The 22,795-nt window shown below is 46.5% G+C and overlaps 2 protein-coding genes and 4 non-coding genes across 6 annotated transcripts in view; 1 reads left to right on the top strand and 5 right to left on the bottom strand.

Annotated features, from left to right (window-relative positions):
* TEX14 (testis expressed 14, intercellular bridge forming factor) overlaps positions 1–22,233 on the bottom strand; it is a 32,592-nt gene extending 10,359 nt beyond the window's left edge. Inside the window, exons 1-20 of the mRNA XM_069873882.1 lie at positions 22,085–22,233; positions 14,820–14,934; positions 14,402–14,567; positions 13,474–13,610; positions 12,788–12,869; positions 12,276–12,406; positions 11,350–11,463; positions 10,786–10,909; positions 9,932–10,110; positions 8,683–8,834; positions 7,877–8,067; positions 7,510–7,660; positions 6,191–7,161; positions 5,403–5,509; positions 4,199–4,278; positions 3,370–3,636; positions 2,730–2,830; positions 2,288–2,407; positions 1,546–1,639; positions 749–839 (exon numbers count right to left, since the gene is read on the bottom strand). Coding sequence (XP_069729983.1) covers positions 749–839; positions 1,546–1,639; positions 2,288–2,407; positions 2,730–2,830; positions 3,370–3,636; positions 4,199–4,278; positions 5,403–5,509; positions 6,191–7,161; positions 7,510–7,660; positions 7,877–8,067; positions 8,683–8,834; positions 9,932–10,110; positions 10,786–10,909; positions 11,350–11,463; positions 12,276–12,406; positions 12,788–12,869; positions 13,474–13,610; positions 14,402–14,567; positions 14,820–14,934; positions 22,085–22,220 — 3,509 coding nt within the window. The 5' untranslated portion in view covers positions 22,221–22,233. The remainder of the gene's footprint in view (positions 1–748; positions 840–1,545; positions 1,640–2,287; positions 2,408–2,729; positions 2,831–3,369; positions 3,637–4,198; positions 4,279–5,402; positions 5,510–6,190; positions 7,162–7,509; positions 7,661–7,876; positions 8,068–8,682; positions 8,835–9,931; positions 10,111–10,785; positions 10,910–11,349; positions 11,464–12,275; positions 12,407–12,787; positions 12,870–13,473; positions 13,611–14,401; positions 14,568–14,819; positions 14,935–22,084) is intronic.
* The window catches only part of GDPD1 (glycerophosphodiester phosphodiesterase domain containing 1), a 211,271-nt gene that overhangs the window by 33,348 nt on the left and 155,128 nt on the right, over positions 1–22,795 (top strand). The window lies entirely within an intron of this gene.
* Positions 15,807–16,017, bottom strand: LOC138729840 (small nucleolar RNA U3). The gene has a single exon (XR_011338961.1). It is a non-coding gene; the product is annotated as a small nucleolar RNA U3 (small nucleolar RNA).
* LOC138729851 (small nucleolar RNA U3) lies at positions 17,329–17,539 on the bottom strand. Its single transcript, XR_011338972.1, has one exon. It is a non-coding gene; the product is annotated as a small nucleolar RNA U3 (small nucleolar RNA).
* LOC138729850 (small nucleolar RNA U3) lies at positions 18,886–19,096 on the bottom strand. The gene has a single exon (XR_011338971.1). It is a non-coding gene; the product is annotated as a small nucleolar RNA U3 (small nucleolar RNA).
* LOC138729849 (small nucleolar RNA U3) lies at positions 20,715–20,925 on the bottom strand. The gene has a single exon (XR_011338970.1). It is a non-coding gene; the product is annotated as a small nucleolar RNA U3 (small nucleolar RNA).

The following is a 22,795-nucleotide window of genomic DNA, read 5'->3' as shown; positions in this document are numbered from 1 at the left end:
CTCTCGCTCCCACACTCGGAAGAAGTTAGCAGGTGCTAACTCTGGAGGAACAGGAGAAAAGCTGAGCTGCAAGGAGGCCAGCAGCTTTTAAGAAGCCTGAAAACTACTGCTTGAAGTCCTTCAGGGTCAGGGCTGCTTCTCTTTAAGTGAAACTGCCCTTTGCAGCACGAGGTGGTGACTCTGGCCAACATCTCTGCGTATTAGTAGAACATAAAATTTACAAAAACACTGAATATAAACACCTCACGTTTGACAGATGAGACTGAAGCCTCCAAGCATGGCCTAATGTCATCTGCAGGCAGGATGCAGTGAGCATACTTGCATTGGGTTCTTCCCACAGGAGAGGAAAATGCATGATCTTCATGCCACTTGAGCTCCAAAACCCAAGTACAACGACATTAAAACAGATGACTGAAGCCTTAACTTGAATTATCTTTGCTCTATTTAAGACTGTAGCTTATCAGTGTAAAAGGAACTGTAATGGATACATGACTTATTTTCCCTATTTTAGCTTCCTCATTAAGCAAACAAAAAAAAAGTACTGAACACTGTAAAAGACAAAACCCCAAGGGACTCGTGAAAGTCCTTTTAATATATTCTTGGCAAGGAACTATGATATGTAGATAATCATTAAAAAACACTGCTGGCATCTTATTTGAATTTCAGACATGTAAGCAGAATTAATAGAGAGAGAACACTTTATAACCTCATATATACTTGAAGTAATGATGAAAATAAGTCTATCTACCTGGCTACAGGCATACGGCTTCGTTGATTCACTCCTTGTGTGTCACTGCCAGAGCTCTGTGCTGCTGTGCTGCAGCGCAGCCTTCCTCCTCCTGAATACAAATAACAAATGTTCCCTGTTACTGGATTTTGCAAGTACAAAAGAAAGCGACACAACTCATTGAACAGGAAATTGCAACTTTATTACATTTTTCAGTTCTTGTGACCTTTGTTGTTGTCAAGAGACAAATGTGTTTTAAAGACGCGTTCTCATAAACATACCACAGCTGGCAGAGCCAACCAGTGAAGCACTGGGGAATATCGCAACATTTACAAATCTGAGCTGAGAGGCAACAGACCAGAGATTCAGAGACGATCCTTCCGTTGCACTGCACACGTACAATGTCAGCTCTCACAGTTTTTAAGCTCAAGATCCTTCTAGCAATAAGAATATTAATGTGTAAACAGAACTCTAATTCAGTTTCCAGCAAGCTGCATAAGAACATTAAACTTAGCCCTAGGGTGTAAAACAAAAGGGTTGCAAACAAATTTTGGTGGTTTGTTTTTTTTTTAACTGAAACACAGTGAATATTTAATGACAGTACTCAGCAATATTTCAGTGACTGCAATACCCAAACCTCATCTTCCAAAATCGTGATTGTCCTGAACTGACTAAAATAATGAGGAATAAGAGACCAGCTGACCCTGAAGAATCACACTCCAGCCTTCTGATAGGAGGGCTGCTGACAGAACTCTGAGTGCAAGAAGACTCTTGCCTCCCTAACACAAAAATACCTTTAAAAGAAAGGGCATGTTTACCTGAACCCTGAATACCTGATCCTGCATCTTCAGGTAACTGTTTCTGTAAAAATCCTTCACAAGCATCTTCTAATTTTCCCTGAGCGTTTACAGTCTGAAAGGGGGGGGAAAAAAGGAAGCAAAATTCATTTTCTCACAATCAAGCTGTGAAGCGTAGGACAACTCTCACAGGACGATGCTCACAATAATCAGAATGGAGAGGCAAACTTTCCAAGAGCTTATCAGCAAACAGCATGGATTGGATTGAACAGTCCATACGATAGTTTCAAATCTTCAAGAAATTAATGAAGATTGTTTTAAGACTACCGAGTACTATAACTGATAGAACTGTGAAGGAATGGCTGAGATTATCAACTGCCTAAAACTTTCCTCAGCCACAGCTTACGAAATTTCCTAGCAAACAAAAGAAGAAACCATGCCCTTGCTGTTCTGGGAGGCTCAGTGTTTGTGGGGTTTTAGTTGTTTGGGCTTTTTTGTTTGGTTTTGGTTACACTTGGGTTTTGGTTTGTTTGGGTTTTGGCCAGGGGTGCGTGTCATTAAGGAACAGGGTTATAATTTTCTTGCTTTCAGACTAATCTTCATTTGTACATGTTATTACAAAAGAAAAGAATAAAATCCATCACTCTCCCATTTTCTACAGCTCTTCTTCAAATCAAATTTGAGCATAATAGAACCAAATGTTGTGTAACTGATGTCCAAAGTTCCTGACAGACTTCATTCCTGTCTTTTCTGTTACTCTTACCTCTAGTTCTGAACTTTCTTGAGTACTAGGAGGAAGGAAATAATCAGGATCAAGAGTGAAGAATTTTTCAGGCGCTTCAGGAGGTGAATTAAGGGAACAACGCAACTCCTTTGAATGCCCCTGTAAGACACCATCATTTGAGATGCTTTCTCCACTTCTATTAAAAAATATACATTTTAGTCAATAACACTAAACAATGCTGCACCCAACTGAAATTTAAATTAATTTGACCACTCTGAGTTTAAACCTACCTCCTGCACCTTACACGACCTTGACGGTTTATAGAACAAAACAAGGTGGGAAGGAGGGGGGATTGTTAGTCAGGTCACAACTGAAAAGATCAGTGTGTACAGTGGTGTTCAGTGTGCAACACAGAGAGACCAGGCTAAACTGTTTTATAGATAACTAGCTGCAACTAGATTTCTTGGCTTACTATACATACTCTAGAGAGATTCTCAGCTTGTTGAGGAGGGACTGAATTCTTACGAATGGCTGTTCCAGACTCTGCTTGTTCATCTTGCGATGGTGACTCGCCACTTCTCCCTCGAGTGTCAGAAGAAAACAAAATTATTCGTTAAAAAATAAAATTGAGTGATCCAAACCGCTAACGGAATATCAATGAAAGCAGACAGTAAAAGTACAATGTCTGTCAAATGTCCAGAAATAATGACCTTTAAAGGCTCACATCATTAATCCAGGCATGTGAAGGTTTCCTTTATCCAGAACTATTACAAAAAGCACTACCCACTATGCTGCTACGGAAATAGCAACTCCGTAGTCCAACTAGAAGAAATGAAGTGGGAAAGTGTGAACTAGAAACTTTTGGGTGTCCCATGCTGATAAACAGTAACCAATGATGATGAAGGGTCTCCAAGCTCACTGGACACTGCCTCCACCTTTTAACATGGAATATTCATCTTAGTCTATCACCTACATTCACCAACGACTAAATGATTGATCTTCTTGGGGGCAGGACTCCAGAAGATAAAATCAACAAGTACTGTAATAAAATTACAGATGTTGAAATCTGCTTGGAGATTGGAAGAGAAAGAAGAGAAGAAATTATTGTTTTTCAGCCTTACCTCCAGAACTTCTAAATGCAGAATCCAGATCACTCTCCTCAGATTCAGATCTCTCTTCACTGCCTAGATCCCGAGGTTCAACATCATCATCTGTCTGCCACATGTACCTCTGCTGGTCTTGACTTTTCTGGACTCTGACAGTGATGTGTTGAAAGGCTTCCTTTACAGTCTCCACTTCACTCTCAGATGTACTTTCACCAGCTGGATATGGAGACCCGAGTTCTAGTTCTCCTGAGGCCACTTTTCTGGCCATTTGCTTTACTTCAGCTACAGAAAAAAAAGAACAAAATTACCAGTTCACACAACAGAAACTGGACCTTCAGAGCACTCCTTGTGTTTAATTGTGCCTGCAGCCTTGGAAACGCTAAAGTTATAACGTGTAAAGTCCTTAATCATCAAAAGAGCTAAACACTTCCTTCCATTTTAAGGAAAGCTTAAACCTGCATAAACTGACACGGACCAGCCTTCACAGGAACAGTTTTTGTTAGTTTGCATTCTCTATTATTCATGCCTGTACCGCCATCCACTGGTCACTGCTACACTAACCTGTTTATATTCATACGCTGTCCTCCCTTACATCCTCGAAAACAGGGCTAGAAATAACTTGAGCTTTATAATCAAACCATCTTAATGTGGTTGTGATTATTTTATGCCCTGAATGTGCAAGACTCAGGATCCTACTCATTTGGTTTTCATCCAAGAACAGCCTAATAAACATTCAGAGCTTCACACAGACTTTTCTTAAGTAATAAAATGTGTTAAGTTTTAATGCACTGCACTGCAGTAGAACTTGTTAACGTTAATGCCGAGTTAACGCTGATTTACTTACTCCTCCATTCCGATCGCATCATCCTTCTCTCCTCATTTATTTTTGTACTGTAAATTTCAGATCTTGGTTTTGGATAGGACCTATAACACAATATAATCACGAGATGCATCAGCCTCTGTTTATGCACAAGTGTATTGTTTTAAGTGTTCCTCGGTCCATAAAAGACTAGAAGTTGTTTTAATGTTAATTGAAAGGCTGAGAGCACACACATTCTTAGAACCCAACAGAACTAGCAGATTGGGAAGCTTGGGAAGCGCAGTTATTTAGGTCTATTATACATTAACCAGGCAAGCTGTACATTAAAATTGAGATCTCAAAAGCTGTCAACTGCCTTCAGACAGTGAATGCTACATAGATTTAATATTTAGATCAGTGAACAACTGAAGATACTCAGAACTTCAGGTTTGGGTAACAACAATCCTACCACCAGTCTGCTTCCCATCCAGAGTTCATTCACGTGACCATCTCACCACATGTCAGCGTCTGGCATATTTATGTCCTAACCAAATATGTCATTTACCAATGGGTCTTTACGGATCCAACTGGGTTGTGAATTAACTGAGAAAATGGAATAGTTTCCCTGACTAAGTTGACCCAAACATTAAAGGAGGTACCTGTTCCCATCTTTCCAAGATGCATTAATTTACACCAGTTCTCCCATGTACTTTTAACAAGTACTTTCATCCACACTTAAAAATATAAAGAGATAACATTTACAAGCACAGCAAACACATCAAAGTAACGTATGCTAAGCTGTCACTGGGTTTAGCATTACCATTCTAACCCTCCCCGACCCCTAATAGGTCCAAGCTCTGCACTGATGGAAGCCAAAATATTCCTGCTGAGAGCTGAATGAGGCTGTGCAGAGATGGGAGAACCACTCTTACCAGTAAGTTATTATTACAGATTGCCCTCCCTAGGCACTGTCACAGTTTTGGACCACTGGCCTTCATCAGAGACACATTTGGAATCTGTTGGAACATGACTGTTTTAACAGTAACTGCCCTGTCACAACAGCTACCCTGTCAGCTGCCTGTCAGCTGACAGACTCACTATAGGGTCCTAAGTGGATAGATGGCTTTTGTCTTACTAAAAGAACACATTTAAAGCCATTCTTGATCCTGGATGTGTTTACTTTTGACAGCAGCTGTATCAAGATGCATCTGCTAGAATTAACTCTTCTGTGAATAGGAGCAGAACTCACCAGCTCTCTTCTTCACTTCCCCTTGCTGCAGAATGTGAATCACCTCCTCTCTGACACTGCAAGTTGAGCTTTTTTTTGCATCTTACAGATACATGTGGGAGTAAATGCTGAAATGAGTCCAACAAGCCGTGATTCAGCACACGCCGGGCATTCTGGCAATTACTAGTTCAGCTATCTATGAGATATATCAAGAACCAGACCGAGAAAACTTTATTCCCTAGGTTATATTTGAGTAGCGCCGCTACTAAAGAAAGGATGACAGCTTCGGGTCTTAGCCTATTAAAACCTGTGCCCTGGATTTATAGCAGGCAGACTATCATGACACGTAGTTTCCAAGGAATGAGTGGACCTAAATGACTCAAGACTATTCCTATAGCAGACACATACACATATCTCCCTCTTTCTCTTTGGGCTAAGGATGTTAACTACTTATATTTAATAATGAAAATGAATACTGACAGCTTAGACCTCCATAACTAAGCATACAAATAAAAATCTTTCTCCACTTCCCTTTTCCCTGACAGTTCCACCTCATTTTTAGTACAGGATTTTATTCCCTCCTGTGTCACTTGACTAGTATTTTGCTGGGTGGGGTGGGAAGAAAGAAGAAATAGTATTACACAGCTGAGCTGCCTATTTTCTTTCCTACACGCAATGCATATGGCATGTGCATAGATTTTAAAAGACAGATTCACTCCTCTCCTCTGGATGTCATCCTTAACTGCACCTCTTCGTACCTGCTAAGAATACAGAGGTGATAAACACAGTCACCCTGCTCAACTCTTTACCTCATGGTCTCGACTCATTCCATCTTCCAGGCTTTTCACCTCTCTGAAGCTGAGATCATGATGGCTGTTTTCATTTTCATTCTTACTCATCTCATGAAAGCACCTCCTCTTTTCATCTTGAATTGCCTCCGTTTCCTTTGCTGCCTTTGAAACAGTTTGGCAAGTGTCTCTCCTTGATGCTCCTTGTGCCTGACACATTATCAGAGGTGGGATATAGTCACTTGATGGTGGCCCTATCGCCTTCCATGAAGCACTAGCTCCAGAACAAGGGTTATTGGTATTTTGGGAGGTATAATCACATCTGCTCCAGTGTCTGTCTAGAAAAATTTGCTTACAAAGTTGACTCACTTCGACTTCCTGGAGCAGCTTCTTTTGCTTTTTGGAGGCCTCTAATTTGTTCAGCTTCTCCTTTATTCTGCACAGGGAATCTGCTGCCTGCTGCAGCATGCTCTGAACAATCTTTACATTAAGGACACATTTGCTGATGTAATTCTCATTTTGGGACAGATCACGCATTCTTCTCCCAGCATCTCCTCTCACCTGTGCCTGGATGCATGTGCCAGAGGCCTCACTCACCGTGTCCTCTTCTTCTGTCGTGTACTCTGTATTCAATTCTGAAAAGCCACCTTCCTCATCAACTGGGTTTTCCTCACAGTGCACTGCAGGGGATGCATATATGTCTCTGTGAGTACTCTTATCTTCTTCTTTTTGCTGCCTTTTTTCATCCTTTAGAGTTTGACCTAATCCAGCTCCTTCTTCCAGGAAATATTCGTCAAGTTCTGAACAACTGGCACAGATTTCATTGATTTCAAAGCTACGGAGGCTGTCATCCACATCACTGACACTAAGGGTCCCCTGGAGTTCAGGACTTTTGTCCTGTGCACCTGCCTGCAGGCTGGTTGATGCCTCACAGCCCACTAAAGCACTGTTCTCCTCGGGAAGAAGAAAGCGTTCTGAGGCAGGAGAGCTGTCTGGAAAAAAATTGATTTTTAAGTGTTAACCTGTTTCTCCAGATATCCATCAAATACATCACTTCCATGCATTTGGGAGTTAATGTCTTTTAGAGATTAGAGGAGTAGCTTTTAGCACCTCTGCTAAAAACAGCGTGCCTGAACTTCAAATATTAACGGGACTTATAGTCTGGAGTTTACATTAGCAATGAGGGTGGGAGCTGGAACTCAAAGTTAAGTGCCTTCTATTTTGAAACTTTGTCATAAAAATCTGTAAGTGCTCACATTTTAATTATTTATATCCGACCTTTATGGACTGAGGAACATGCTAAGTGAAGGACACATGACATCTTGCTAGAAGAAACTCACCAGCCTCAGTTATCTCTTTTCCCTGCAATTCCTGTGTTCTCTCCTGGTAGCTAAAAGCCGATGCCAAACAGATGTTGACATCTGCAAAAACAGCAGGCCTCTGTCCTTTTGACAGCTCATTAGCATGGCCAGTTTCAGATTTAAGTAAGTCCTGTAAGAGAAAACATGATATAAGACAAAACTACATTTAACAATTCAATATCTTGACCTTCTAATGTGGTTTTCCTCCACGATCAGAAAAGGATACTCAGTGTTCAAAACACACAAAAAAGCCCCGCACCTAGATTTAAGCATAACAACTTGAATCTGAATGGACACAAAATTCTGCCATTTTAAATATGTGAAAGGCTACAACCCTGTAAGTCACCTTAAAGTCATTTTTCAGTATGTACTGAATATCCTGAAGTTTCATGGAGCGGTTCTTCTGTTTAGGTTCTAGCCCTGTCTTTACGATATCATAATAGGGCTTAGGAAGTCTGACATCTACTTCTAAGTGTTGTCCTGAACTTATCAGCTCTTTAATAACTGAGTCTTCATGTCCTTTCCAGGGAGGGGTCTCTGCAAGACATGAATACAGACTATGTCACAAGCTATATATCAATGTTAATGAAAATAGAAAACAGGAAAAAAAGGAGAGGGGTTAATTTTTAGGGTAATTGTTTATCCCTTTTCACTGTCAAAATCGTCGAAGTCCATGCACATCATTACATTACATTATATGTAATAACAATACGATATCTGTAAATTGTCTTGGTGGAAAAAGATGAAAGCAAAAAGACAAAGGCTGCAAAAGCTCATTCTGCAAATTGCAAAGAATTAACTGAATGTTTTGCTGTGTTCATGTGAAGAAGAAAGATAAACAGCAAAAAACCACCATACACAGAATTGGATCTCTAATACCAGCCACAATCTCATCCCTTAGTTATACAATCTGAAGTACTTTGATAACATTTTACAAAAGTTTACAGTAGTTTTTTGCTATTGCCATTAACATTTGGCATTTTTCTCCTGGAGGGTGGAAGGCTCCTCATACAAGTTAACTCTGCATGAACCTTCACAGCAAGGTTTTCCTCAGTCACTCCAGAATTAAACAGATATTTGGAGGCTGACACTGTGCACTGAAAATGTTCCGTGGGCCACCCCAGAGACAGAAGCCTAAACCTGCAGATGTACCTGTCAAGACCTCCTGCACCACCGCACAGAAGCTGTAAATATCTGATTTCACGGTGACAGCTTTCTCCAGAATTACTTCAGGAGAGCACCATCTATGCAGCTGGACTGGGACTGGAATACGTGTCAGATCACTGTGTTCTCCACCGTCTTTGCTGTAGAAAGGGAAAAAAAAGTTGTAAATTGGGACACAGAACACTCAACCAGAGGGTCTTTTGGAATTAAGTATCCAAGTTTATTCGCAGGCCACATTTGCACATTACAGCAGAGACTTCCTGGTGAAAGTTAACACTTCCTTTAACAAAGTTATACTCAAAGAAATCAGAGAAAGTTGGAAATTTCCTAATCTAAATTTTCCAAACACCTTTTTAGTTCTGGCAAGCATTTACTGGCCATGGACAAAATACACTAAGGTGCCACGCAGCTTGCCAACATTTATTTTGTAATGTATGCATATGTCTAGAAGATAACTTCCTTCTCACATTTAACTATACGGGTTTTTGCTATTCATTTTACAGTAAGCTGTATCTCTAGCTCTAAGAAACAGCCAAGATTTATTAAAAAATGAGTTTGCAAGGATGTTATTAAGTATTCTTCCTCCTTTTAGGACATAAACAAAAAATTGTCAATGGTAATTATCAATTTTACTCTTTCTTTACAGTCTAACGAGCCGTTTGCTTCCTTTCTAATCAGATTACAAATCAGGAAAGAAGCAAAAAATGTATATAAGTAATAATTTACCCAGACAAACTGAATGGTGTCCCTCATAAAAGAAATACTCTTTTCACCACTGGTAGCTGTTAATTACTACCAGTTCAATGGGGTGTGGAATCTTCAACTATTTTCGGTGAGTTTCCGTAAGCAAAACTTCAGTATAACAAGAGGACACTAAATTATTTCCAGCCCAGGAGCAGAATTAGTGACTCAAAGAGGAATTTCATCTCTGCTCTGTAAGATTAGGTTCTAGTTCTCTGTGATGGCATTTTTATACTCCAGTGAAGAGCTGCTTCTCCTACTAGTTTCTATTTTCAGGTATTTATTACACAGAAGTGAAGTCCACCTGAAACGTGCTGTGCTGCCTGCAGCAAAGTTAATGTACCAGAGGAGTAATAATATGGAGTTCTTTGCTCCTGTAACTCTGTTGTCAAACTCAGAGGCAGAAGAGTCATCAAGTGGAAGCTTCAGCAGAATTTAGCCCTAAATCTGACTTTATATTTAGCCCCTCCATGGAATGAGTGAGGAAGTTCTTTACCTCTCTATCACGTATTCCAAGTTGCACAGCTTTGCCTCACTAGAAGAAACAATCTGAATCGCATACGAGGTGACCGAACGGTGGATAAATCCACGGGAGTGTAGAAACCGCAGAGCATCATTAATTTGAAGCAGCACATGCAAAACCGTCTCTATGTGCAGTAGCGGGAATTCCGTACGCTGAAAGAAAGAAAAAAAGTACCAAATCTGCACTGCAGGCCTTTAAAGGTTAATGCAGTAAAAAGCTATTGTTGTACAGAAAACAAAGAAAGTAAACATGAAACACACTGCAGTAAAAGTCAGATAATTGCACTAAATAATGTTCATTCTCAGCAGCAAACCAGTAACAACTTAAACAGTAGCTAAGAAAAAAAGAAAGACATGGACAATGCTAAAATTCATTCTGAAGCAGAATCAACTCCTTTCTTTGACCACATTTTCTCCAGTAACTTAGATGTCTGCATTAAAGAAAAAATAACAACTCAACTGTGAATCAAGGAAGAGAAAAATATCGAATGATGTGCAAATACTCAAGGGCAAAGCTGGTCTCAGCACATTTGCGTATAAAACCACATGCAGAACATTAGAAATTCAATTGAATTTAACAGCAGGCATTTTAAGCCTGATCCTAAATAAGGAAAATCAATGCAATTGCATCTAAATGTTAGCTGAAGCATTTGCCAATGAGCCTTTACCAGCTTGGAAAGAGTATCTGACACCGCGCAACGGAACAGCAAACGGGATACACAGACTGATCATTTCATCGTCTTGCTCTTTGAGAGAACATGGCAGATGTAGTGACTAAACTTTTTCCTCTCAGCTAATTACTGTTTAAAAAACAAGTATTCCAATTACCCTTTCATGAAGGATGCTGTACAGAGAACCAAAGTTAACCCTTTCATACACCAAACGGGTTTGCTCCAAGTCACTTGACAGACAAACAGACATCAACTGTAGCAAACGAGGATGATGGAGTTTACTGTAAAGGGAGAGAGGGAAAAAAATAAGATGAAATTGAGATTAAAAGAGAAGGAGTCCTGGCCTTCTAGGCCTTTGTACCAATACAACATGAATGCTTCTAATTTATCATTAGAACACTTGATATTTAAGAACCACTGTAGATTAAGAGCATTTAGGAAACAGCGCTTACTGCCTCAACTAGGAGAGCCTCTAAATAAGCCATCCAGGAAACATGCAATGAAGCATTCATCCAGACAAAGGAGAAGAGAGTATATCTTCTCCTGTATTATCCACTGGCAAGCAAAGGGAGTGGGAAGAGACAGGAGAAAACAAGACATGTATTTCTCATTTAGAGAAAGAGTGCAACAACAACCTGAGGGTCCTCCTGAGGTTAATCATGCTTCCACCCTGGAGACCCTAAACTGCAGGAGCACTTGTGGCTACCACGCATTCTCTTACCTGCTGTGCTCCTGCTCTGCGAGAAGAAGATCAGCTAAGCGGTGTTTACTGCAGTTCTGGTGGGGCTCAAAGACGAGTTCCTTCACTGTAACTCTGCTGCCTCCCCACACCAAGCTACAAGAAGAGGGAGAGGAATTTCTACGAAATGCTTTCTGCGGTATTTTTTTCCAGTTACAGGATTACTTACAAGTAATTTTGTAACGTTGAAACACCCTGGTGCTGTCTGCTACCATTAGGAACTTCACTTTGATGATGCTGGCTACAGCATATGCTCTTTCAAATTGACAATAAATTCTCATCCTGTTAAAGACTGGATGTAGCACAACAGGTTTGCAGTCCAGGGGCACCACCCTTCCATGCCCCAAGGCAAAGAACAAGGATGCTCTATAGCTCCTTTCACTAAAGGCCATCACCCCACTGTGATACAAGCCAGAGCTCTGGGAAGATTAAACCACTGGATGCCTCTGAGGCACAACTACTTGCTACACAGTATGAAATATTTAAGAAAGGCTCAGTCTGCACTCGTAACTCTCATTTCACAATAGGTCTGAGCTGCAGAAATGCAGATCCAGAGAACTGAGGTCTGATCCAACTGTTACAAGGACTAAACGTTGAACCATGCAATCTCTGCAACCCTAGAAACGTATTTTCCACCACAAAAGGAATCAATATTGAAAACATTGCCAACCACAAATAACCACAATTGGGTTAAATATTGCTGGAGAGGACCAGAGCAACCTACAGATACTGAAGGTTTAAAGAAGATATTGATCAGCGGGACAGCAGAAAACCAGCAAGCAGAAAGCAGTGGATGAATACAGAATAGAGAATAAAAATTACCCAAACAGAGCATCTGGTACTATAACTTGTTGCCTCTTAGCAAAACACACACTCAGAAGGGCTAAAATCCCTTTGATTCCACTCACTTTGTCATGATCATGTATGGTCCAACATGGTAAGAAAATGCTGGTTCATCATCTGCCTGAACCACATCTTTATCACCAATAATCGGGAGAGATGCCAAGTACCCCAGACGCCCGCTGCCTGCAAGATAAAACTGAAACAAGACCAGGGCATCATCAAAAGGAATATGCAACAGTTCCCAGGACCTGACACAAATTTACTGGAAACCTGAATGCCGTCACTGCAAAGGCAGCACCAGCCAAAACACCACAACATGTTGTGATATCTGTGTCAAAAGCTGAACTTTCTAGGGAAGCTGAAATTGGGAAAGTAGAAACAGGCAGCATTAAGGACTCCCACAGGAGATGTTGAACAGGAGTGTTTCAATTGCCTGTTCCAAAATTGCTTCCTCTAATGACCAAAGGTCTGAATATTTCTGCTGTCCGCAGTTTTTTTCCTCAGCATTTCAGTAGAATACAGGACTCTGAAAAACTAGACTAATGTCAATAGAAAACCACCATCCACAGCATCTTACCTTCCCAAAACCAAAGCTGTAAACATTCTTGGTTGCGTTACCTCCATCTTTTAGAAATCTACCCAGAGGACTCTCAGCATTGCTGTGTCAAAAACATAAGCAACAAGAGTAACTAACGTGCCCAGGCTTTGAGGAAAATGCAAAAAATTCTGCAACCACCATGTATTTCAAATGTTACACATGACTACATCCCACACAGAGTGTAATGAGAAATTCAAAATTATTTAAAACCTTTTTCAGATACTCTGTTACAATATTCATTCATTTAAAGGAAGATAGCAGATTAATATATAAGTATACACACAGAGGCATACAGCATCACTTTTTGTTCACGAGTGTGCACTTTTTTCCTAACACGTATCTGACATAAAAGCTCTCAAAACTGTTGGAAACACATGCCCAAAAGATTTGCAGTGACCTTAAAAGGTCAAGAAACAATATTTTATGTTACCACCACTTTAATACTATTAAAATCCAGTACTTTATATTGCCAATTTCAAAAGTATCTCTTAATATCCAGATATTTACAGCTATCAAGTTTCTATTTGGAACACTCACACGAAGAATAACTGGTTTGAAATCTGATATTGTGAAAAAGAAACAAGATCATGTTAATTTTAAGATAACAGAACATGGAAGTAAAACTCCTTGTAGCTCAATTCTTTGGTACCGGAGAATATTCTTACCCTTGAACAAGGCCACCAAACCTAGAGGGACTGCAGACCAGTGCTTTTGATGAGCCAACCTTCCTCAAGAGATCAGAAGGAAAATTTTGAATGGCAGCCTGCATGTGGAATGCACAACGCTGTATAAATTCCAGCACCTGGAGAGGAGAGGGAGGGGAAAACAGCAACAAAAAATTACTTCAGAACTGCAAGATGAACCATTTCAAATCAATAAATCGTGACTACGGAAAAAAATAACTAGTTACACACAATATTTAAACAGGCATTTCAAGACATGGATACACAGATAAACTTGAAGAAAATAAATTACATGAATATGTAAGAGAAAGGGTGTTTCAAGCACTGGATGACCAACTTCCAAGAGATTCACCCACTGAAGATTGTAATATTGGGTTTCTTTTTAAGAACAGCATTGTAATAACAGGAAAGGGGAGTATTATGAGTTTTAAATCACTCTTGCAGTCATGAATAAGCCTTCTGCTACCACACTAGCAAAACTGACACTTTTGCTGACACTGTTCAAGCCCAGACTGAGATATACTTGAAAACTACTTCAGGTTTAGTCAGGAACTGTTTATATGAGAACAAACTACAAATATTGGGGATCGAGAACGAGGCCCTGTTTTTCTCCCCACTACCCACTTTGCACATAAAAGTCCTAAAGAGATACAGACAGGTGCATCCCTACACCTGAGCAAAGCCTTAAGTAATCTGAGTCACGAGGACTTCAAAATACCACTACTGACGTTGAAAAAGAACCTTCAATAGTTATGCCACGTGTAAAAGCCAAAAGCCCCTCTGGAATGCAGGCATTTCATAGAATCATAGAATCACCAGGTTGGAAAAGACCCACCGGATCATCGAGTCCAACCATTCACTTCAAGAGGAAGATGTGAGCACGTATTCAACACGTATTGCACACACATACCTGAGCTCTGCTTTCTTTTCCAGCTGACATAGCCCAGTACTGTGGATTTTTTCCATCTTTGTCGTGTACTCTTAGGTCACCTCCTTCATCCAATAACCTGCTAAGAATCCACCGGTTTCCAGAGAAAGCAGCTGCATGGACTGGAGTGCTTCCATTGTAACAGCGACTGAGGAACATTAAAGCAGAAACATTTCAACCTATCCCTTCTGCACCTGACCAGTCTCTTCCTACCCAAACTATTGTATGATTCCATGAAACACCATGAAATAAGGAAAATTAGGCATCTACACAGCAACACGTATCCTAAGCACTTCTCTTTTACATACAGTGAATATTGTGAATTACACTGACTAAAAAAAACTAAAACATTAGCATATTAGTTTCAATTTAAAAGTAAAAATTTATTTTTATACTTAACTGATTAGCATCTGCGCCATAATCCAACAGCACATCCACTACTTTAACAAGACCTAGCAAGGCAGCGGTGAAGAGTGAAGTTTGGCCCATGGAATTTACAGCATCAACGAAAGCACCTACAGGAAAACAAAAAATTATGAAACGGGGCCATTCCCCTCCACCCTGAATAAAAGGCAACGGCTCATGAACACTGAAACTGGCTGCCGTGTTCCCTCCAGACACTGGAAATGTGAAAACAAAGATAGTAATGGAAACCTCATCTGGAGTACTGAGACCTCATCTGGAGTGCTGTGTCCAGCTCTGGAATCCTCAATGTAAGAAGGAGATGGAGCTGTTGGAACGAGTCCAGAGGAGGCTACAAGGATGATCCAAGCGCTGGAGAACCTTCTGTACAAGAACAGGCTGAGAGAGTTGGGGCTGTTCAGCCTGGAGAAGAGAAGCCTGTGGGGAGACCTTAGAGAGACCTTCCAGTGCCTGAAGGGGCCCCAGGAAAGCTGGGGAGGGGCTGTTCACAAAGGCTCGGAGTGATAGGACTGGGGGCAATGGGGATAAACTGGAGAGGGGCAGATTTAGGCTAGACATAAGGAGGAATTCCTTCACTATGAGGGTGGGGAGGCCCTGGCCCAGGTTGCCCAGAGCAGGGGTGGCTGCCCCATCCCTGGAGGGGTTCAAGGCCAGGCTGGATGGGGCTTGGAGCCCCTGATCCAGTGAGAGGTGTCACTGCTCATGGCAGGGGTGGGACTGGATGGGCTTTAAGGTCCCTTACAACCCAAACTATTCTGATTCTAAATCAAAAAGGAGAGTAAATGACCCTATAGGAACTCTCTGTACATACCATGTTTTCAAATAAGGTGTGTATATCAGGGGTGAAGTATTAAGGTGAATGAGCACAGGTGACACTAGAGGATAACACTGATGGACGATCAATTTATCTAAACAAGATGTAAACTTTATTCTGCTTTTAGACCAGCTTTAAAAAGGCGCCACAGCCGCTCAGCTCGTGCTGTCTCCCTCCCAAACCCACAAAGGGCAGGGAACGGTCATCAACGCCCCGCGGACACCGCACAAGCAGCACCGCACGGCCCCTTCGCGCTCAGGAGACAGCACCCGCATCCTCCTCGCGGGCTGTGACGCCGAACTAGGGAGATCGCTCTCCGCCAGTCACCGACTACAGAAATGATCCCTGAAAGTATAGTCTTAGCCACACACCCCCCACCCATCGCACCCACCCCCGCGCCACCGCCCTCCACGTCACGGACACCCGGACCCAACGCCACGAGACACACGCGACACGCAGCCCCGCGTCCCCCCCCGCCCCGAGCCCCGCGGATCCGCGCCCCGAGCCCCGCGGCCCCGAGCGGCGACCGGCGGAACGGCGGCGCGGGGCGGGCACCGGGCCCCGCCCCCTCATTTGCATCTTCCGCCCCGCCGGCCAATCGCAGGCGCCGCTCTCAGCCACGCCCTCTCCCTACAGACCACGCCTCTTCATTTGCATACTCCGCGCCAAATCCGGCGCGCCACTGCGGCCCCGCCACACGTGACTCCGCAGCCGCAGGATCCCCCTCCTCCCACAGCGTCGCAGCACCGGGCTGTCCCTCCCTAACTCTCAGGCTCCGATCAAAGGTTTTACCCCCGCTCGAGAAGCAGCCTGAGCATCCTGAGCGGCGCTTCTGCACCCCCTGTCAGGCTTTGATGAACACCGCGCAAGGCAAACTGCTCGGCAGCAGCTCACGTCCCCCGCTGCCTCCCTCGCACACCCTGCAGACGGTGTTCTCTCCCTGCACACCCCACCCCGCCCCACGTTAAAACCCAACCCGGCAGCCTGCACCGACTCTGCCAGCGAAATCCGCCAAGGACGGGTGAGAAAGCGAGGCCGGTTCCCTCTGGGATGCAGCCTACGGATTCGTTTGGGGACTGGGGTTCGTAAAGAACCGCCCAGTGCAAAGGATACTGAAAATGCCGGCACATCGACTCTCTTAAGATTCGATTTAGAGTTTTAGGAAGCAAATACCTTTTATCAGGGCTGGGTGACACGAGGAGTGATCTCCATCAATAACGTGCAGCCAGACAAAAGCTGGGATAGAAGAGATTTCCCACTTGGATGTGTGTGGGTAAATTACCCAGGAATCTCGTGCATATTCTATTACTTCCAATGATCGATTTTAACATTATTATGAATGTGACAACAGTCAAACCTCTTGCTAATTTGGAGCTTTGGAGCCAGCTCTGCCTGACCGTGCATTAGAGGCAGGGAGAGGCTGCAGAGGGGGCTGCAGGAGGGGGATCTGCTCAGCTCGGGTCACACTGAGCACAAGCCGCCACCATCTCCGAAGCGTGAACAGCGTCTGGAAACGCCGCTGAGAGAAAACGTGACATCAGAGGGACAGTCTGACTGACTAACCTCCGCTTCCATCCTAAATCTGTCACTCACTAACTACTTCTCGTGGGTCACGGAGCTGCGCTCCATTTCCCAACATCTTTTCTTAGAACCGTATAAAAAAGACGCCACAGCCACTCAGCTCGTGCTGTCTCCCTCCCAAACCTACTCGGGGCAGGGAACGGTCATCAACGCCCCGCGGACACCGCACAAGCAGCACCGCACGGCCCCTTCGCGCTCAGGAGACAGCACCCGCATCCTCCTCGCGGGCTGTGACGCCGAACTAGGAAGATCGCTCTCCACCAGTCACCGACTACAAAAATGATCCCTGAAAGTATAGTCTTAACCTCACACGCCCCACCCACCGCACCCAGCCCCGCGCCACCGCCCTCCACGTCACGGACACCCGGACCCGACGCCACGAGACACATGCGACACGCAGCCCCGCGTCCCCCCCGCGCCCCGAGCCCCGCGGATCCGCGCCCCGAGCCCCGCGGCCCCGAGCGGCGACCGGAGGAACGGCGGCGCGGGGCGGGCACCGGGCCCCGCCCCCTCATTTGCATCTTCCGCCCCGCCGGCCAATCGGAGGCTCCACTATCATACGCGCCCCTTGAAACCGGCCCCGCCCCCTCGTTTGCATACCCCGTCCCAGCCGCCTAAGCAGACGCTCGGCCGCGGCGCCCGTTGAAGCCGCCGCTCGAGCCGCTCCGCGCACAGACCGGGCCGAGGGCCGCGGGCGCCGTGACACGAGGGACACAACCGGCACGGCGCTCACACGCGGGGCTGAAAGGAGGTTGTAGAGAGGAGGGAGCTGGGCTCTCCTCCCAAGGGACAGGGGGCAGGACAAGGGGGAATGGCAGGGCGGGGACGCGGCGCTACGAGCAGCAGCTTCTGCCCGACACACGAGACTCTGAAGCTACGTGGAAGGCAGGGACAGGGCGCTACAGACTAGGAGAAGTCTGGCTAGAAAGCTGCCTGGAGGAGAAGGACCTGGGGGTGTTGGTTGACAGCGACTGAACATGAGCCAGCAGTGGCCCAGGTGGCCAAGAAGGCCAATGGCATCTTGGCTTGGATCAGAAACGGTGTGACCAGCAGGGCCAGGGAGGTTCTTCTCCCTCTGCACTCGGCACTGGGGAGACCGCTCCTCGAATCCTGTGTTCAGTCCTGGGCCCCTCACCACAAGAAGGATGTTGAGGCTCTGGAACGAGTCCAGAGAAGAGCAACGAAGCTGGTGAGGGGGCTGGAGAACAAGAGGAGCGTCTGAGGGAGCTGGGGGGGTTCAGCATGGAGAAGAGGAGGCTGAGGGGAGACCTCATTGCTCTCTGCAACTACCTGAAAGGAGGTTGTGGAGAGGAGGGAGCTGGGCTCTTCTCCCAGGTGACAGGGGACAGGACGAGAGGGAATGGCCTCAAGCTCCGCCAGGGGAGGGTCAGATTGGACGTCAGGAAAAAACGTTCACAGAAAGGGTCATGGGGTCCTGGCAGAGGCTGCCCAGGGAGGGAGTGGAGTCACCATTCCTGCAAGGGTTTAAAAGACGAGGTGCTCAAAGGACTCGGTTTAGTGGCAGAGAAGGACGCTTGCACTCGATGACCCCGAAGATCTTTTCCAGCCTAGGGATCCTATGACTCGCACCTTCCAACGCACCCACACTACTAATCTGTTTTTAGAACCGCATAAAAAAGGCGCCACAGCCGCTCAGCTCGTGCTGTCTCCCTCCCAAACCCACAAGCGGCAGGGAACGGTCATCAACGCCCCGCGGACACCGCACAAGCAGCACCGCACGGCCCCTTCGCGCTCAGGAGACAGCACCCGCATCCTCCTCGCGGGCTGTGACGCCGAACTAGGGAGATCGCTCTCCACCAGTCACCGACTACAGAAATGATCCCTGAAAGTATAGTCTTAGCGACGTAACCCGCACCCACCGCACCCACCCCCGCGCCACCGCCCTCCACGTCACGGACACCCGGACCCGACGCCACGAGACACACGCGGCACGCAGCCCCGCGTCCCCCCCACGCCCCGAGCCCCGCGGATCCGCGCCCGGAGTCCCGCGGCCCCGAGCGGCGACCGGCGGAACAGCGGCGCGGGGCGGGCACCGGGCCCCGCCCCCTCATTTGCATCTCCCGCCCCGCCGGCCAATCGGAGTCGCCGCTCTCGGACACGCCCCTGGTAACAGGTCCCGCCCCCGGCAACAGGCCACGCCCCCTCACTCCCGGAGCGGCCGCTGTTGAGCGCTGACACAGCGCAGGAGGGAACCGGGGATCGGGCCCAGTCAACACGGGCTCATCAAAGGCAGGTCCTGATCGCCTTCTCCGACAAGGTGGATGAGGGAAAGGATGTGGATGTATCTTCTTGGAATTCAGTTAAGCCCGTGACAGTTTCTCACAGCATTCTGCTTAGGAAACTCTCAGCCTGGGGCCTGGACAAGCAAACGCTCTCCTGAGGGGAAAACTGGTTGGCTGGAGGGCCCAGAGAGTGGTGGGAAATGGGGTTAACTCCAGTTGGAGGCTGGTCACAAGTGGTGTCCCCAGGGCTCAGTGCTGGGTCCAGTTCTGTTCAACATCTTCATCAATGACATGGTGAATGCATTGAGCACACCCTTAGCAAGTTTGCAGACAACACTTAGCTGTGAGGAAGTGTGGATCTGCTGGAGGGCAGGGAGGCCCCAAAGGGATCTGAACAGGCTGGATCCATGGGCTGAGACCAACGGCATGAGGTTTAACAGGGCCAAGTACTGGGTCCTGCACTTGGGGCACAACAACCCTGAGCAGCTCCAGACTAGGAGAAGTCTGGCTAGAAAGCTGCCCGGAGGAGAAGGACCTGGGGGTGTTGGTTGACAGCGACTGAACATGAGCCAGCAGTGGCCCAGGGGGCCAAGAAGGCCAATGGCATCTTGGCTTGGATCAGAAACGGTGTGACCAGCAGGTCCAGGGAGGTTCTTCTCCCTCTGCACTCGGCACTGGGGAGACCGCTCCTCGACTCCTGTGTTCAGTTCTGGGCCCCTCACCACAAGAAGGATGTTGAGGCTCTGGAGCGAGTCCAGAGAAGAGCAACGAAGCTGGTGAGGGGGCTGGAGAACAGGCCTGATGAGGAGCAGCTGAGAGAGCTGGGGGTGTTTAGCCTGGAGAAGAGGAGCCTGAGGGGAGACCTCATTGCTCTCTACAACTCCCTGAGAGGAGGTTGTGGAGAGGAGGGAGCTGGGCTCTTCTCCCAAGTGACAGGACAAGAGGGAATGGCCTCAAGCTCCACCAGGGGAGGGTCAGATTGGACGTCAGGAAAAAAAATTTCATGAAAAGGTCATGGGGTCCTGGCAGAGGCTGCCCAGGGAGGCAGTGGAGTCACCATTCCTGCAAGGGTTTAAAAGACGAGGTGCTCAAGGACTCGGTTTAGTGGCAGAGAAGGATGGTTGCACTCGATGACCCCGAAGATCTTTCCCAGCCTAGGGATCCTATGACTCGCACCTTTCGGCTCACCCACACTACTAATCTGTTTTTTGAACCGTATAAAAAAGACGCCACAGCCGCTCAGCTCGTGCTGTCTCCCTCCCAAAACCACAAGGGGCAGGGAACGGTCATCAACGCCCCGCGGACACCGCACAAGCAGCACCGCACGGCCCCTTCGCGCTCAGGAGACAGCACCCGCATCCTCCTCGCGGGCTGTGACGCCGAACTAGGGAGATCGCTCTCCACCAGTCACCGACTACAGAAATGATCCCTGAAAGTATAGTCTTAACCTCACACCGCCCGCCCACCGCACCCAGCCCCGCGCCACCGCCCTCCACGTCACGGACACCCGGCCCCGACGCCACGAGACACAAGCGGCACGCAGCCCCGCGTCCCCCCCGCGCCCCGAGCCCCGCGGCCCCGCGCCCCGAGCCCCGCGGCCCCGAGCGGCGACCGGCGGAACGGCGGCGCGGGGCGGGCACCGGGCCCCGCCCCCTCATTTGCATCTTCCGCCCCGTCGGCCATTCAGAGGCGCCGCTATTATACGCGCCGCTTGAAAACAGGCCCCGCCCCTTCATTTGCATATCCCGCGCCATCCGGCTCCGCGCACACAGAGGCGCCTCAAGGCGCTTGTTCTGCTGCTGCAGCTCTTGGTAGAACAACCGAAATCACGGAATCACGGAATGGTTTGGTTTTCAAGGGTCCACGAAGGCCGTCCGGCCCAACAGCCCTGCAGGAATCAGCGACATCTTTAACTCCAGCAGGTTGCTCAGAGCCCCATCCAACCTGATATTGAATGTTACCAAGGATGGGGCATCTACCACCCCTGTGGGCAGCCTGTTCCAGTGTCTCACCACCCTCCGAATTACAAATTTCATCCTAATATCCCAGCAAACCTCTCCTCTTTGCATTTAAAACCATTACCCCTTGTCCTATTGCTATAGGCTCTGCTATAAAGATTTTCCCCATCTTTCTTCTAAGTATCAAAAATCCACAATAAGGTCATCTTGACATAGAATATTAGGTTTCATTTACAAAATCTCCTGTTCCCATGTCATTACAAATCTGGGTGGAAAAAACACCAGCATCAAACCACACCTTAAGCATTTCACAATAATAATTAAGAGTTAAAATCCCATTAAAGAGTGTATTCCTAAAACACGCTTTCAGAATTTTAGTGTTAAACGACCTTCACTATTTCCTTTTGAGCACCTTACAACTAAGAGATTACTTTGCTTTTCAATTTACTTACTTTCAAACATTTTTTTTTATTCAACAACTGGCGCTGCTTCCCAGAAAAGGCCAACTATAACACATTTTGTAAGCATATTTTGCTCACAAACCTCAAGCGCACACAGTATGGTGAGAATTTTTTGCTTACTATATATAAAGAAGCAGCAAAAAGTAAAACTTTTCCTGAAGCACATGCATAAACTTAGCTTTTACCTTTTTTCAGAAGCTTCTTCACTTTCACGTAGTTCCCTTGCCTGACATACTCGTGCAGCTCAGCTTCCAGGGAGTCTCCTTTTATGCTTCCAAGCTGGACTGGGCAGGGAACTGGAAGAGGGACAGGGTGAGCCATCTTCTTTCCTCAACAGAGCTAGGAGAAGGCAGGAAATCTAATTTTTGAACTTATTTTTGATGTCAAAACCTTTAGTGTTCTCAAAATCTTTACAGACGTCAAGAACAACCCCTTAAAGCTGTTTCTTGCGGAGTCCCAGGATGGGAGGTGAAAGGAATCTCCCTCCCTGCAGGCCTGTGCTAGAAAAGGGCCCCGCGTCAGACACGGGGATGGTCTGGAAGAGGGGAATTGCGGTCCCAAGGAGGGACAGGGGATGACAGAGGACACCAGGGGGCTCTAGGGGATGGAAGGAGCTGCCCCAGGGCCCTGAAGCTGCGACCCCCAGCCCCGCCGCCTCACCCGCCTCATGAAGGCCCGCAGCACGTGACCCCGCGCCTCGCGGCTCAGGCCGGCGCGCATGCGCAGGCGGCCCCGCCCGCCGCGTGCCGCCGTGTGGGGGCGTGGTCAGTGGTGAGGGGGCGTGGCCTAGTGCGATGGGTGTGGTCTATTAAGAGGGCGTGGCCTATTGGCTGTGTGTTCAGTGGGGGGCGTGGCCTGTGGGTGCTGGGCCAATGGCAGCACGGGGTTCGCTGTTG

The sequence above is a fragment of the Phaenicophaeus curvirostris genome, chromosome 21 (assembly GCF_032191515.1).
Source record: "Phaenicophaeus curvirostris isolate KB17595 chromosome 21, BPBGC_Pcur_1.0, whole genome shotgun sequence".
NCBI classification, from domain to species: Eukaryota; Metazoa; Chordata; class Aves; order Cuculiformes; family Cuculidae; genus Phaenicophaeus; species Phaenicophaeus curvirostris.
Note: the sequence above shows the minus strand (reverse complement) of the source record. Positions and strands in the feature narration are given on the sequence as shown.